This window comes from Paramacrobiotus metropolitanus, unplaced genomic scaffold (genome assembly GCF_019649055.1).
Source record: "Paramacrobiotus metropolitanus isolate TYO unplaced genomic scaffold, Prichtersi_v1.0 Parri_scaffold0000199, whole genome shotgun sequence".
NCBI lineage: Eukaryota > Metazoa > Tardigrada > Eutardigrada > Parachela > Macrobiotidae > Paramacrobiotus > Paramacrobiotus metropolitanus.
This window is the reverse complement of record NW_026570419.1, coordinates 30,275-45,099: the sequence shown is the minus strand read 5'-3', so window position 1 is coordinate 45,099 and position 14,825 is coordinate 30,275. Positions and strand designations below refer to the sequence as shown.

Here is a 14,825-nt window from a genome sequence, read left to right as displayed (position 1 = left end):
GTTTTTGCATACAGGTGGAATACGGGCGGAAATGTGTGTTTAGCTTGTTTGCGATCAAGTGTTCTGTTTTACTATGAAATGCTTGCTGACTTGCTCCACAACAAATTAGGTTCTGATTGGCCCGACAAATTCATGTCGAAATGTGTTTTTCAGCGGCATTTTCCATAATGATTTAGGCTACATGTGTTATTTTTACTTTGGTAGAACTTATTACAGAAAAATTCCAAAAACAGAAAAATGCAGATTAAAAAGGAAACCGTAATGTCACCGGCCAGCTAAATCGTGACATCAATTTGTAAGCACTTTCGATCAAATAAAAAATCGTAACGAAAACCAGTACAAAAAAGCAGTACTACAATACTACCTTAGAATGTTTTGCCAGAATCAAAGACCAAGAACCAGACACGATCTCTCTTGATCGTCAGCATCCAAATTGACACCTCGACCTTCGCCATTTCTAAAAGTCTCTGATACTGGTCATTTCCCTTAACCGTCTTTCAGACTTGGCGATTTGCCACTGTTCGGACTGCTCAAATGCCTCCCGCTCATCGAAAGGCTGGAACTGCGTAGTATTCTCTATGAAGAATATGCTGAGTATTTCTTCTGCGAACCTTTTGCTGACATATTGGTTTCCGGCGAACGATGGCATATCAACACGCGGCACCGCGCGCGGATCGGGATCGCAACAACCGGTAGTGATGCCACTGTCAGCATCAAGGCTGCCGATGCAGACGTCCGGTGTGACATGAGTTAAATCCAAGGTGATCCTTTCAGAGAAATAAGAGCTCAAAGCTTTCGTCCATAGTGTTATCAAAACGGGCCACTTATACAATTCACTTTAGACAATTTAAGCATTTAAATAATTATCTACAGCCATACTGAAATATACGTTATTATCTACTGGCTACAGCTGTACTGTCCCGTAAATAACGCTGCTGACTGCAGCTGGCGGAAGGAATTTGTACAATTAATTTGTGAGCCCACCATTTGCCGTCTACACTCTGCAATCCGCGTGTCTGGGTCACGGCATTCTCAATCACCGCCTGTGCATCCCCGTTGAGCACAGTAGCCGTCGGATTGAATTCCACTTTTTGGCACACGCATATATCGAAATCCTGGATTTCCCTGGGCAGCCAAGACTGTAGATAAAAGTTCATGGTCTGCTCCTGAGACTGAATGTATTTTCTATAGCAGGGCGCATTAAGGACAGGGTCACCGGAACGGCCGTCAGATAGACCGGTCACGCGGATACGCTGCCGCATCAATCGAACTAGCGGTTTTCCCGTTCCTGCAAATACGAATAAAATCCGCAGTGAGATTAATATCTTTCGCTGGAAAATTGCTAAATCTTTTAACAACAAAATTACCTGGAAGAATTTGGATTTCTGACCCAGTTGACTTTATTATGTATAGTTCAAAACAAATATAAAAATCATATCAAGCATTGCTAATTATGCTTACGAACATTAAAGAGCTGTAATACCAAATTAGGCTTTAGAAGGCTTTACCGCAGAGTGTTCCGCTCACGCACTGGCAAGGTAATTTGATCTCATGCCGATGGGAAAATTGTAGTTGAATAGAACGGACACGTACTCGTTGTATAGGGGCGTTGGAACGCCCGGCTCAGCAGGCCGCACAAATTTCAGTTTCAGACGGAATATACTGGCCCACAGTGAGCGCATTTGCACGTCGGGATCAGCCGATGTTCTGGACGCATCGTTCAGCTCGCTGTCGGGTTCCGGTGTGGCGTACTGCGAACAATCATCCAACGTGTAGTTTGCGAACTCTCCAAAGATGGCGAAAGGATCCGGTGTGGTTGTGCTCATAAACTAAAACGCAGTAAAGAGAAAGGTCACTTCAACAATGGCAGCGCACCGGGAGTGCTAAACTCGACGATGTTAAAATGCAGATGGATCAAACATTAGTTTGAAATTACCAAGCATTGATTCCTTTTTCGAGATGAGTAACGATGACACAATCTCAGTGTCAACGCATTCGGTTAAAGTTTACTACTGGGATCGTAAGTTACCGTCTTATTGGACATATCAGTGTTGTTGGTCGAATTTACATATTCTGGCGTGGTGGTGCTGAGAAGTGCATCTTTGAAGCATGTGATTACCACTATGCAAGGGTCCTCCACAAATGGTGTGTTTTGCAGTCTGCGCATTTGGTCCAGATAAAAAGGCAAAATATCCGGCACATCTCTCATTGTCGCACAGTCCAGTGTGTAGGTTTGGTCGCCGCCATCAACATTCTCATTGGTTGGTTCGCTCTTGGCGTCCGACGACGCATCAGCGGACGCTGAGATAGCTGTCGCTGTATCGTAATCCTCATCATAGTTTGAATGATCGCCTGAGTAAGAAGAAACAAAACCAAAGCATTAACATTAACTAAGCAATACAAGTCCTTTAATGAATCAACGAAGCAGACTATTATTTCGGTTATAAATGGGAATGTAGCAAACAAATCTGACGAATATTTTTAACAGCTCGATGGGAATTTCTAACAAGATTTCTTTTATCGTTGATCTGGTTCAAAGATTAATTGGTATTTCGACGACAACAACGATTGCAATCGTAACCCGATGTTAGTCAAGATTTTGAACATTTTTGCAAGCTACACTAACAAAAGTATAACTCTAGATTACAAGTTCTACCTTGAGCTTCATTTAGCCCAGATTTGTCCCGTGCTACATCGTTCAGATCGCTTTCAAATCCTGCAGGATTCTGGGTCAGCCCTGAAATTGGCTGAGCACCTGTAAAGTCTTCCTTGTCGTTATCGAGAAAATTCTCCTGCAGTCCTCCATAATCGTAGCTTTGCTTATCGCTGCTGGTATACATCGCAGTGTAATCTCCATCAATATTTCCATCGTCCTGACCTTTCACACTAATTTTGATTGCTGCTTCGATAAGAATGAGAAACTGCAGTGGGTGCATAGCAGGCGGATATGCAATGGTAGCATGAAGAAGCTGGCACGGGCGTAAATATTTTAATAATTTATTATTTATTTGAGGGCATGTAATCTGCGGTAATGGAATTTGCTGCGTTCTATTGTTGCTGCATGCAGAAATATTGGCAGGTTTTGACAGACACCAGAGCGCAGTCTTTGTGGACACTTAAATTCAGTCGGCAAATAATTATTCTAGCGGTATGCACGCACACAAATTAACGATAATAACATTACTGATTTTCAATTACATTATTTACTAGAAAACGAATTTAATAATTATTAATAACTAGAATTAGTACAGTGATTGAATTACCCACCTACTATTTTGCGCAGTGCGCGCTGCTTGCAGTTATTTTGATTTCAGTGTCTGTCTGCCTGTCTTAAGGTCACTTCTGTGGAAGAAAGAGCAAACTGGAAATATTCACGGTACCATTCGGACAGAACCAGCAATTTGTCAGAAATTTAATGCATACATCAAAAAATGCTGGTTATTTCTCTGTCTTGGCTCCCCCGTCACCTTTGCGCTCGTTTATCCCTACAATCAGATGCGCACAGACATGGCTGGTTTCCAATTGCCATATCCTCACTGTCCATACTTTTCATGCTACGTGTGTGTGATGGGTTTATGGTGGCAGGTGCAGTTTTGATGCATGAGGATTTTAATGTGTCAATACTAATAGTTTCCACTAATTAAACAAAAACCGCCAAGCGACACCGTCCGCTGCTCTCTTATTCTATCACAGATAGCGCTTATCCAAAACAAAATCCATTTCCAAGAAAACTGTGAGCGTGGTAATACGGGAAGGGGGTCAGAGAGTAAGAAAATCTACCGGTAGATTTACATATGTTGCAGCATTTGCGCACTGCGCAGCTACAACTTACAAGCTTGTCCGGTAATTTCTTACGAATCCATACAGCGATTTACACAAATTTGCGTGTTACGCCAAACTTCACACTACGGCGCGCCACACCACACTTTTCAAACACGTAACTTGCATTTGGCTGGGTGGTGGCCTCGTACACGCCATATAATTTTATGAGAAACTGCCTGGCGAAGGTGGCTAGAAAATGATTGGTGCAGTAAGCGACAATCTAACTGCGGAGCGCATTTACAGATTTTCATAAACGTAGTGAAGTGGCCATCGTTATATGCGCAAACTTCGCGCTAGCTGTACCTTTACGTAGGAAATTACCGGACAAGCTTGTACAACTGCTAAACAATACAAAAACAAAGCAAGCATCGCGGTGTTTTAATTCGGGTTTGCCCTCCGATTTTGCCAATAGGGTCCGCAATATCCTTCACAGACTTGGCCGGCAAAAAATTCTTCGTCCACTGTTCATTATCTTTGAAGCAATACCATTTTGACCGCACAGACGGCACAGTATAGGAGCCCATAGCAAATAAGGAATATCTGCAATCAGGCTCATTTAAAGTTGGACAAGCCAGGCAAGTAAAAGAAGAATCAAACGCACTAAACCGCTATTAGCAAAACCTACTGCTTCTTTAGCGGTAGAAGCTAATAGTTCATTTTACAGAACTTACCAGCGGCTTTCTCCGAGCACTGCCCGATATCTTCTGAGCATCCGGACCTTAAAAATGTGTTATACGGGTCAGAATACACCAAAGCACATGATGACGAATGATTTTGGGTACCGCAGTCAGCTTCGTCTGGCTGATTGGGATCGCATGCCCTCCCGCTGCCATTGGCTATCTTCGCGACGTCGAGCCCCAGCGTGGATTCACCGTCATGCCAGTTGGGATCGGTATTAAATGTCCCGTCCTCGACGGGAAGATCAGTGAGGGGATTAACGAACGTCGCATCTTCCGGATAATACCGTCTGGTTGTTGTTTTCGCGGTAGTAGTGAGCGCATCGGGGGCGGGAGCGGGCGCTGGGCTAGGTACGGATCCAGACCCGGGATCGGCTGAACCTCCAGCTGCACCACCGGGTACACTACCGGGTGCACTACCAGGCGCACTTCCAGAACCACTTCCGGTGCCACCTGCAGGAGTTACTGGAGCGGGAGCTACAGCTGACGGTTTCTCTGTTGTGGTAATCAAGTTCAACTTCTTGAAGTCCACGTTGCATTCGTCGTACTTGCACAGGCAAAATATCTCCCTTGTGAGGAAAGATTTTGTAACACCGCTGCAAACATTTTGTAATTTATAGGCCAGACCTACACTTGCCGAAAAAATACTTTAACAAATTTCTTGTATGGGCTCCGACTCCCTCTACAGTACATGCGCTGATACGTATATCTGGCTCCCCGCTAGTTAAAACGGCTGCGAAATTGCAAGTACTTATGTAACCGCGCACTAAGACGGTTGCCCATACTGCCCGCGTATTTGTCGAAGTAGTTTAACTGCAAAACGGGGTATGTTATCTGTAATTTTAAGAAGTTTTATCAGATCAGAGAAAAGAGCGGTTAATTAGGGCTACGGATGCCGTTTTCTCGCCATGACAAGCGGCAAAGCTTCAATGCGTCATGTCAAATTTATTTTAAATCCAGCTGCGAGAATTTGAGTTTTTCTTGCAGGGTCAAGGTTTAGCCATCTGTGGCCCAGGACGCCATTTTGTGTAGTACAGGGTTAACTAGCTTTGTAAGGGTTTTTCATGGTATGACCCGTATCGCCAAAAAGTCGATACTCCAAATTATTCCATGGTCGAGCGCGGCTATTGTGATGTTAAAACGATAAGCTACAAATTCCCTACATTCTGCTCAGCTGATATATTGGATGCTTTCGCTATGCAATAGCAGCGCTTGCTTCCAATGGGACAACGCTGGTCTCCACTGAACTAAGCGCTTGTTAGCCAAGAAGGAAAGATATAGATAGAAATTGTCAGGTTCTATCTCTACAAGGTAAACGGTACTTACTTTTTATGGTGAAACTGCTTACATTGAGCGAACATCACGGTCCATTAAAAAATCGAACCACCAGCGCTTTAGAGTAGCACTAGAAGTCTTCCGTATCTCCTGGGTATAGTCAGCATACTTGGTGCAGCGGTGACCCTGGTCGAACCTGATATAATCCCCGTACTTGATATCAACTAGAGTGCCAGCGGGAAATCCGAATGTTTTCAGGGAAGTGTGCTTGCCATCGCTGCAGCCCTTCGCGAAAATGGCCACGGCCTCTACGAATGCAGTCGTATTTCGCAAGGTCGCATGGGCCGGTGTGGCTCGTATAGCAGACTTGATTGATATTTTTACCATTATCGTTGTTGAGTTCTCGGTCCAAGGTGTGCACCGAGTGAGCATAGAAGCAGTATGGTTTATTATGTGGACACTCTTTCATCTTCGTATTGGCCTCACGCTCACATTCTGCTATCCATTTTGTATTTGTGAGACACTTCTTGCCTTGATTGGCTTTGCAGAAGCAGACGTCGGCGACGTCATCGGTGTAAACACATTGAGGGCCACCTGTTTTCATAATGGGAAAAGATAGGATCAGAAAAAGCGCGTATTACTGTAATTCTACGGAATCTACACCACCAGATTTTGATGGAGCAGGCGCATCAGTGTCATAGATTTCGGGAAATCATCGTAATAATATGTTTCCTCTATAACTCTGGGAGATTACTAGATATATCAGGTTTAGCAAGCAGACTGTGAAATATGTCATCAATATTATTAAATTAATATTAATTGATATCGTATCAGTATTAAATTAAAATGAAATTTGTATTGCTGGATACTGCCAAATGTTACTTAATAATTAATGTTACAATTAATAGTCTGCTACTGCCTACAGTCTCTACTCTGTACATTTGTCTTCCCCATTTTGTCGCCCCTGATTTGGCTTCACTGTAAGTACCTGCAGCCAAAAGACGGACTGGATTCTAAAATATCTACCTTCTGATTGCGAATACAGTAGAACAAGAAGAAATACTTCAACAAACGGCTTTTGATAATATGATATGTCCATTTTACTGAATCTGGAAGCGCTGCTGAAACCTCATGATGTTTCAGATTCCATAATACATAATCGCAAACGTCTACTACGTATTTAGGCCATGGACCATGGTTAAGGATTCAAGTCAGCTTTTGGAACAGAGCAGATGTGGGTAGAAACAAAGATTGCAAAGAAGATTGATACGCAATAGTACAAAATATGTAAGCACTTAGCTGCAAAAGTATAATCAGATCAGAATGATGAACTAATTATTAGTAAGACAAAACTGACATTAGCATTTTTATAGCAAACGAGTGAATTATTGAAGCGCTTAAGACCATGTAGATGTCGTTACCAAGGTAAGTGTTTATAGTTGGCATTTGCAGTTGGCTCAGGCCTCAGAGTATTCAAAGCATTGACTGACAGAGTATTGACTGATAAATGGTTTGAAAATGGTTTGAGTATGGTTTGAAAATGGTTTGAAAACGGTTTGAAAACGGTTTGAAAACTTTCAGTAATGGCTTGACTTCCAATTTTCTATTTACCGTGCTCTGGAAAATTTCCGGATTAATGACAGCACTCTACAGCTGTATAAATTAAGCAACCAACATTACTATTTTGATTAATATGGCATCTACTTCGAACTCGTTTGCGGTTCTACAAGAAGACACGGATATGGATGTTCAGCTACTTCCTTCCAAACGGAAAAATGCAGCGCCCGACGGAAACGTCAACAAACAACGCAATTTGACCTCTACTCTCATGACCAATATGACCAATTCTGCTACCAGAGCAATGATTATGAATTCTACTGACATTAACGTGTTAAAAAAGTATATCACTGATTCATTTCTAGCCGTAGATTCCTTGGTTTCTGAAACTCAACAGCTTCATCTGCAACTGATCGAATCACAGACTGAACATGCCAAAACGACCTCCAAGTTAAACGAAATTAATGTCCGAATCGTTCAAAAGCTACTGGATGGCCAAACCGACCCGATATCGTACGCAGCCGCTGCGTCAAAGCCCTCGAAGAAGTTTTCTGCTCCATCCAGCACGAATGCAACTACTATTTCATCGAATTTTCATCAGAAACGCTTCAATCTCGTTGCGACACTGCAGTCTAATGATCCCAACTCACCCTTCAAGCCCATTAAACCCAAAGAGACTATGAAGTTTTGGATAATTTGTTCAAATCAAAGTCACCAGAAGATACTCCCGTTCTAAAGGAGCTCTATCAGCGCAAAGTTAGTGGCGAACTCGTTCTTACATTCCACAGTGAAAAAGATCGCGAACAAGCTAAAGTCCTTTTAAGTTCTCCAAACGAAGCCATTAATGTACGGAAAGTAACTGTCCCACGGAACACGTTCCCTGTTGTCGTCAAGAATGTTGACCTCGAATCACCCGAGACATTAGTAGAAGAGATTGAATTGCGCAACCCGTTTTGCCGAGGCAAAGTCGCATTCGTTCAAGTCATTTTCAAAAGGGATCCAGCAACTCTACGGCCTAACTCGAAATTTGGATCTGGACCAAATGGACATATCAAGGTACACTTTGTGGATAATCAGTCCAAACATACAGCCCTGTCACTGAAGCATTTATATGTGTACAACACCAGAGGATGGGTCGAAGAAATTAACCCGGATACGGCAGTGCTCCGCTGCCACAAGTGCCACAAGTATGGTCATAAAATGAAGGAATGCCATGCGGCCAATCCGACCTGCGGAAAATGTTGCGGGATTCATTTTACTCGGGACTGCTCTGTAGAAGTGGTCGACCATAAGTGTCCCAACTGCGGTGAAAACCGTGCGGCTGGCTACTCGCGCTGCAGAATGCAAATCCGAGCGGTTGAACGATATTTGTCGAATCTTTCAATGACGCAATGCCCTTAACGTCTGAATTTCAGCTCCAGATACTTCAAATGAATTTGCACCGAAGTTTACCAGTTCTGCATTCCACCTTGCAAACTGCTCTTATACATGCAGTCGATGTTATTTGCGCCCAAGAATGCCCTTTAAAACCAGTAACTAACCCCGTCACCCTTTCCCAGTGGTGGAGATTTCCGCCTAATGAACCCAGTTCTGCAGCTATTTATTTCTCGAAACTCAGTTTTTCCGTGCAACCTTTGCTGCTTCATCATGAAGATAACTTATGTATTGCTTCAGTCATAACCACTGCTGGTTGTGTGGCTTTCGCTTCCATTTATCGTCCACCTTCGACGAACTACAATACTTTTATCGCCCTGCTCAACACTTTGCATGAAAAAACTCAAGGCTTCAAAGCTGTGGTCTGTGGAGACTTCAATGCACATCATACAATTTGGGATACGAGAGCTGACAGTTATGGTGACCTTTTGGTAGAAGCTATGCTGAAGCGGAATTTGCAGCTGCGCAGTCCACCATTTGTGTCCACGTTTATAAATGCAGTAGGAGGGTCTTCTGTGATCGACTTGGTTTTGACTGACAACGATCTATCAGCAACAATTGACTGCGCAGTTAAAGCCGAAGCTAACTGGCTTACAGGATCCGACCATTTACCAGTTCTCTTGTCACTTTGCGACATCGGTGTCGTCACTTCTCCACGCAAAAGACTCAACTACAGAAGAGCGGATTGGACAGGCTTTCAACTGTACACCTCGGACATGGTTGATGAATTGTTGGCAGCGGACTGTGAAACGCCGTCAGATTTGGATGCATTGACAGAGCAATTACACAATGGATTGAATTACGGCATCACGCTACACGTTCCCCTTTCTAGAAACCGTCAGGTAGCAACGCCATGGTGGAGCATTAATCTCAGCACAAAGCGACAAAAGATGTTCCGGTTCTTCAGAATTTGGAGACTTAGAAACACCCTAGAGGTCTGGATTAACTACAAGCGTATCCGGGCAGAATTTAAAAATGCATTTAAGAGCGCAAAACGTCGATATTTTCGAGAAAATCTAGGAAAAATGTCTCCTGAACAAGCATGGCAGGCCTATAACCGGCATTGCAACCCTCGGGAAAATGGAGGAATCGACGAAATTGTTACTGGCGAAGGTGCAACGCTGTCCGTTGAAAAAGAAAAACTAAACTACTTCGCTACGGATCTGCTCAAAGCGTCTCCACTCCCATCGGATATTCCGGAAGTTACAGAGACAAACAATTTTCAATCGCCACCTGACGGCACTGTTCTTATTACAGAAGCTGAACTTATACAGTCTATAACATCGGTTCCATCGCACCGTGCACCAGGACCAGATGGAATCCAGATGTCATTAATTCAGAAACTGCTGCCTATTCTTTTACCGCTACTTTTGCGAATATTTAACGCTTCCTTGACATTTGGTCACTTTCCTAAACCGTGGCGATGCGGTAATGTCTCCATTATACGTAAGCCTGGACGCCCGACTTATTCAAGCACAAAGCATTACAGACCAATTACACTGCTTTCGGTTTTGGGGAAACAACTGGAAAAGCTTATGATATCGCGAATACACTTTTATGCTTTGACTAATGGCTGGATACACAAACGGCAGTTTGGCTTCAGACCGGCTCATGGCACCGCGGATGCTTTGTTAAGTGCAGTTGACTTCATTAAGGAAGGATTCAGAAGAAAAGAAGCAACATCGATGGTAACGCTGGATTTACTGGGTGCGTACGATAACGTTTCACATTCACTACTGCTGAACCGGTTAAAAGCTCTCGGGTGCCCGTTCTGGATCGTGAAGTGGATGCGAAGTTTTCTGCTACACAGAACCATCAAAGCCGTTAGTCAAAGCGGCCAAGCAGATCAGTTTTATTTAACCCGTGGTGTTCCTCAAGGTTCTCCGCTCTCCCCAATGCTGTTTATTATTTTCATTGATGACCTTTTAAAGAAGTTTAATGAATACACCGGATTCATGGGACAAGCATACGCAGACGATCTAATGGTACTAGTCCGATCATCTCTATAACAGATAATTGTTCCCGGATTAATGGTCTACTTGTCGAGATTGAAGAATGGTCTATTGCAGCCGAAATGCCGTTTGCATTCGACAAAACCGAACTGATGCACTTTACATGTAAAAGAAATGTTCCGACGCAGTCTCCTGTATTATTCGGTCAACATACAGTTCATCCTGTGGATAAGCTGAAATACCTGGGAATAGTGTTCGATCCCAAGCTAACTTGGACACACCAGGTTGCTCGCGCAACCCAGAACGCGTATGGCCGGCTCAGTAAACTTCGACCCATTTGCAAGAAATACTGGGGTGTCAACTACCACATCATGCGCCGGTATTACATTGGTGCTGTCCGTCCTGTTCTCACTTATGCTGCAGTCGCTTGGTGTGGAATTGGGAAGTCACTATCTGCCAAAATCAACAAAGTTCAACGGCTGGCTGCAGTGCTTATTACCGGAGCCCAAAACACATCTCCTACTGTCGCATTAGACGTCGAAGCCCAGTTAACTCCAATGAACTTACATCTTCTTGAAGTGGCTGCGATGTCCCTCTATCGCTTACAAACACTGAAAGATATGAACATAGCACATGCTTTGGTACAATACCCTGAAAAACAACATTTGCACAAATCTCCATCGTCGTACATTGTGCAGCGCCTGGATGCGATGGGATTGAAGTTTCCTACCAATGTTGTTTTTCGTGTACAGCAAGTTCTTCCCTACGTCTACGCGTCTTTGCGCTCCAGGGTCATCATTTCAGCACTGCAGGCATCAGCCGTGAATCACCATATAACTGCCAAGCGTCTCCTCTCTACAGGACATATGTTAATTTATACCGATGGATCAAAACAAGGCGATAATGTTGGAGCTGCTGTTGTTGTTTTTACTGGCCAAGCAGTGTACCGGAAAGAATACCGACTACCGGCTCACGCAACTGTTGCGCAAGCGGAATTGTATGCAGTCCATCAAGCTTTGTTGTACATGGGGCAGTCGGAAGTGCGTCGTGCTTTTCTATATTCTGACTCGAAAGCTGTATTGGATGGTATCAGTGCCACTATTTATGGTTCGCCTAACAAAGACATCAAAGAAATACAGGACTGTCTGCTGTGGTTGCTTTCGCGCGGTGTTGAAGTAACCCTTCAGTGGATCCCAGCTCATATTGGTATTTATGGGAATAAAATGGCAGATTTGGCGGCAAAACAAGGAGCGCATTTACCGGAAAACGGAGGTTTGCAACTGCCGTTGTCAAAAGCGTCGTTTAGACAACTATTAAGCACTACAATTTCTGCCGAATGGCAGAAAAATTGGTCAGCATCTCAAAAAGGGAGAGCTCTCTACAATGTCCAACCGAATGTGTCTTACTCGATATGGAGAAAGCCAGTACCGGTCACACGAAAAATGCAGGCACTTCTGACCCAACTTCGAATGGACCATTCTAGACTTAACGCGTCCCGATCTTCTCAGATATATGGGAATCCATCTTTGTCAGCTCTTGTGGTTTTGCACCGGAAACAACATACCACTTTTTCTATCATTGTTCTATTTATAAGCATCCCTCGTTTACTGTTTTGCGAAGTTTCCTGGACATGCTGGCTTTACAGGACTGGGTTTCCTTAACGTAAAGTGGCTGTTGCCACTGCTTTCTAAAGTTTTGGAGTTCTCAAACGGATTTCGATGATCCAATGATAAGCGACTAGATTTTACTGTCTATGCTTACTCTGTTCCCTTGGCAATTCTAATAATTTTATATTTGTTGGAGCAATGGTCCTTGAAAGGACTACGCTGTATGTTTATGCAACAACAACAACAACAACAGAGTATTCAAAGCAGTGCTTGTTGATGCTAACAACTGAGCTGGTATGTTAGGTGAAGTCGTAAAGATCTCCATGACCTGTGTTATTCCCCATTTACCCGTATTACTGAAATTCAAAAGCCACATCCCTTATTTAGGTATGACGAACATCCTGGGACTAATTGCAGCTCTTCTTGTGGTGGTACTCACTCAGACAACGTTCGTGTTTGGCCTTCAGTGCTACTCCTGTACTGATGTCATAATAAACTCCACTCAAAATCCTATTGTTCAGCCCTCTCCTTGCAACGATACCAGTATAACAGATTGCAAAGTCTGCGCGCTTGTGGCGAGCTATATATCAAAACAACCAAAGAATCTCACAATACTTACATCCGAACAATCTTGTGGTATCAGTTTCAGTGAGTATTATCCAAACCTCTACAATAATATCAGTAAGACATGCAGGGTGGACAAAGTGACCGCTACCAACGAAACCGTGATTACTAGTAAGTATGTTTGTACCACACATTGCAAGACTAACTTGTGCAATACACCGGAAGCGGAAAGACAGTTTGCGACGAACGTGCAAGAAACCGCCACTGTCATTTCAACATTTTTACAAACTCGAAACACAACAACTGAGGCCAGAGCAAATCAAGCCCACGAGCTGAACTGGTCATCGACCTGGATCCCGTTTTTGATAGCGCAAGTTATGCATAGGCATTCAACCTTTTAAACAGCTATCTACATGTTACAGTACTAGTAGAGTTACAAAATTTTTCTTGAATTGAACGTTCAATCTTTACTGTTTATTTTGGTTTTGTGCACAACGCCGCGATACGATAGCGTCTATTTCTCGTAATGGTTTTACTGAGCTGTGAGACGTTCAGTTGTGTGAGATCATGGAAAGTTTATCGTTTGTACTATGCCGATTACGCCAAAATGGTATAAATACAGCAAGTAGGCTATGAAACGAGAAGAAAACTCACACGTTCTCGATTCACTGTCCGACGGGCAAAATACATAGTTCTTAACAAAAAATATTTATGAATGAAATCGGACGCGTTATGAAACACATTGAGGGCCACCTGTTTTCATAATGGGAAAATACAGGATTAGAAAAAGCGCGTATTACTGTAATTGTACGGAATCTACACCACCAGATTTTGATGGAGCAGGCGCATCCGTATATTAGATTTGGGGAAATCATCGTCATAATATGTTTCCGCTATAATTCTGGGAGATTACCAGATATATCAGGTCCAGCAAGCAGACTGCGAAATATGTCATCGATATAAATAAATAATAATTGATATCATAACATCAGTACTAAATTAAAACGAAATTTGTGTTGCTCGATACTGCTAAATATTACTTTATAATTAGCATTACAATTAATACTTTCTGTGCCTTGCGATTTTGCCGTCACTGAACCATCTGACGGACCCGAATTTTGTATAAAAAGGTTACACCCTGAGTGGAAACCTGAAGATGTTGTCGGTGGGTGTTTAACTAAACGTGGACGCCCAAAAAACCGCGGAAAACCAAAAGCATGTTACGGCTACTGCCTACAGTCTGTACATTTGTCTTCCCCATTTTGTGCAGCCTGAGGCTCTCCTGATTTGGTTACACTGTAAGTATCTGCACAACATAGCCAAAAGACGAACTGGAATATATAATACCTACCTTCTGATTGCGAATACAGTAGAACAAGAAGAAATACTTCAGCAAACGGCTTTTGATGAAATGTGTCCATTTCACTGAATTATTTCAACGCTCCGACTGGAAAACATTTCCGGAGGCGTTGAAGGCGCTGATGACAGGTTGTTATGCTGTTTTGAGATGCCATAATCTTGAATTTTTTCCATTTAGACCATGGTTAAGAATTCATGATGACTACTGCAGTCTGCAGCATAGCAGATTTGGGTAGAAAGAACAGATTGCAAAGAAAATTGATACGGAATAGCACAAAATATGTTAGCACTTTGCTGTATGTGTACTTAACTAGATGAGTTAATAAGACAAACCTCTTGTAGCAGAAAAGTGAAATACTGAAGCGCGTGTGTAAGTAAGTACAGTAAGAACTTACTTTACTTGTGACATTCCAGATCACCTCCGAAACGTAGACGTAAGCGTACGCGTTATTAAGTGATTTCAAACTGCTTACAGTTTACCTCTCTTACCAAACTTTAGCACGTAGACGTTTCACGTATCCTAGAAAAGCACTTCTGCAGTTCTGCGTAACCGTCAAATTCACTTTTCTGCGCTTCTC

The 14,825-nt window shown here is 43.0% G+C and overlaps 1 protein-coding gene across 6 annotated transcripts; it reads right to left on the bottom strand.

Moving 5' to 3' along the window:
- Positions 1–147: 147 nt before the first annotated feature.
- LOC129600833 (uncharacterized) lies at positions 148–14,595 on the bottom strand. Of its 6 annotated transcripts, XM_055499443.1 has the most exons (12): positions 6,838–7,177; positions 6,714–6,762; positions 6,159–6,368; positions 5,848–6,082; positions 4,605–5,095; positions 4,494–4,540; positions 3,268–4,362; positions 2,657–3,142; positions 2,030–2,352; positions 1,532–1,829; positions 985–1,288; positions 148–767 (listed from the first exon to the last, which is right to left on the bottom strand). In XM_055499443.1, exons 8-12 carry the CDS (start codon positions 2,934–2,936, stop codon positions 458–460), a joined length of 1,515 nt encoding a protein of 504 aa, XP_055355418.1. In that variant the 5' UTR covers positions 2,937–3,142; positions 3,268–4,362; positions 4,494–4,540; positions 4,605–5,095; positions 5,848–6,082; positions 6,159–6,368; positions 6,714–6,762; positions 6,838–7,177; the 3' UTR covers positions 148–457. The 6 variants fall into 6 exon arrangements, with proteins under 6 accessions (XP_055355418.1, XP_055355416.1, XP_055355415.1 ...); XM_055499441.1 differs by lacking the exons at positions 6,714–6,762; positions 6,838–7,177 and adding an exon at positions 14,240–14,595; XM_055499440.1 differs by lacking the exon at positions 6,714–6,762 and having other exon boundaries at positions 6,763–7,177.
- Between the last annotated feature and the right edge of the window lie 230 nt (positions 14,596–14,825).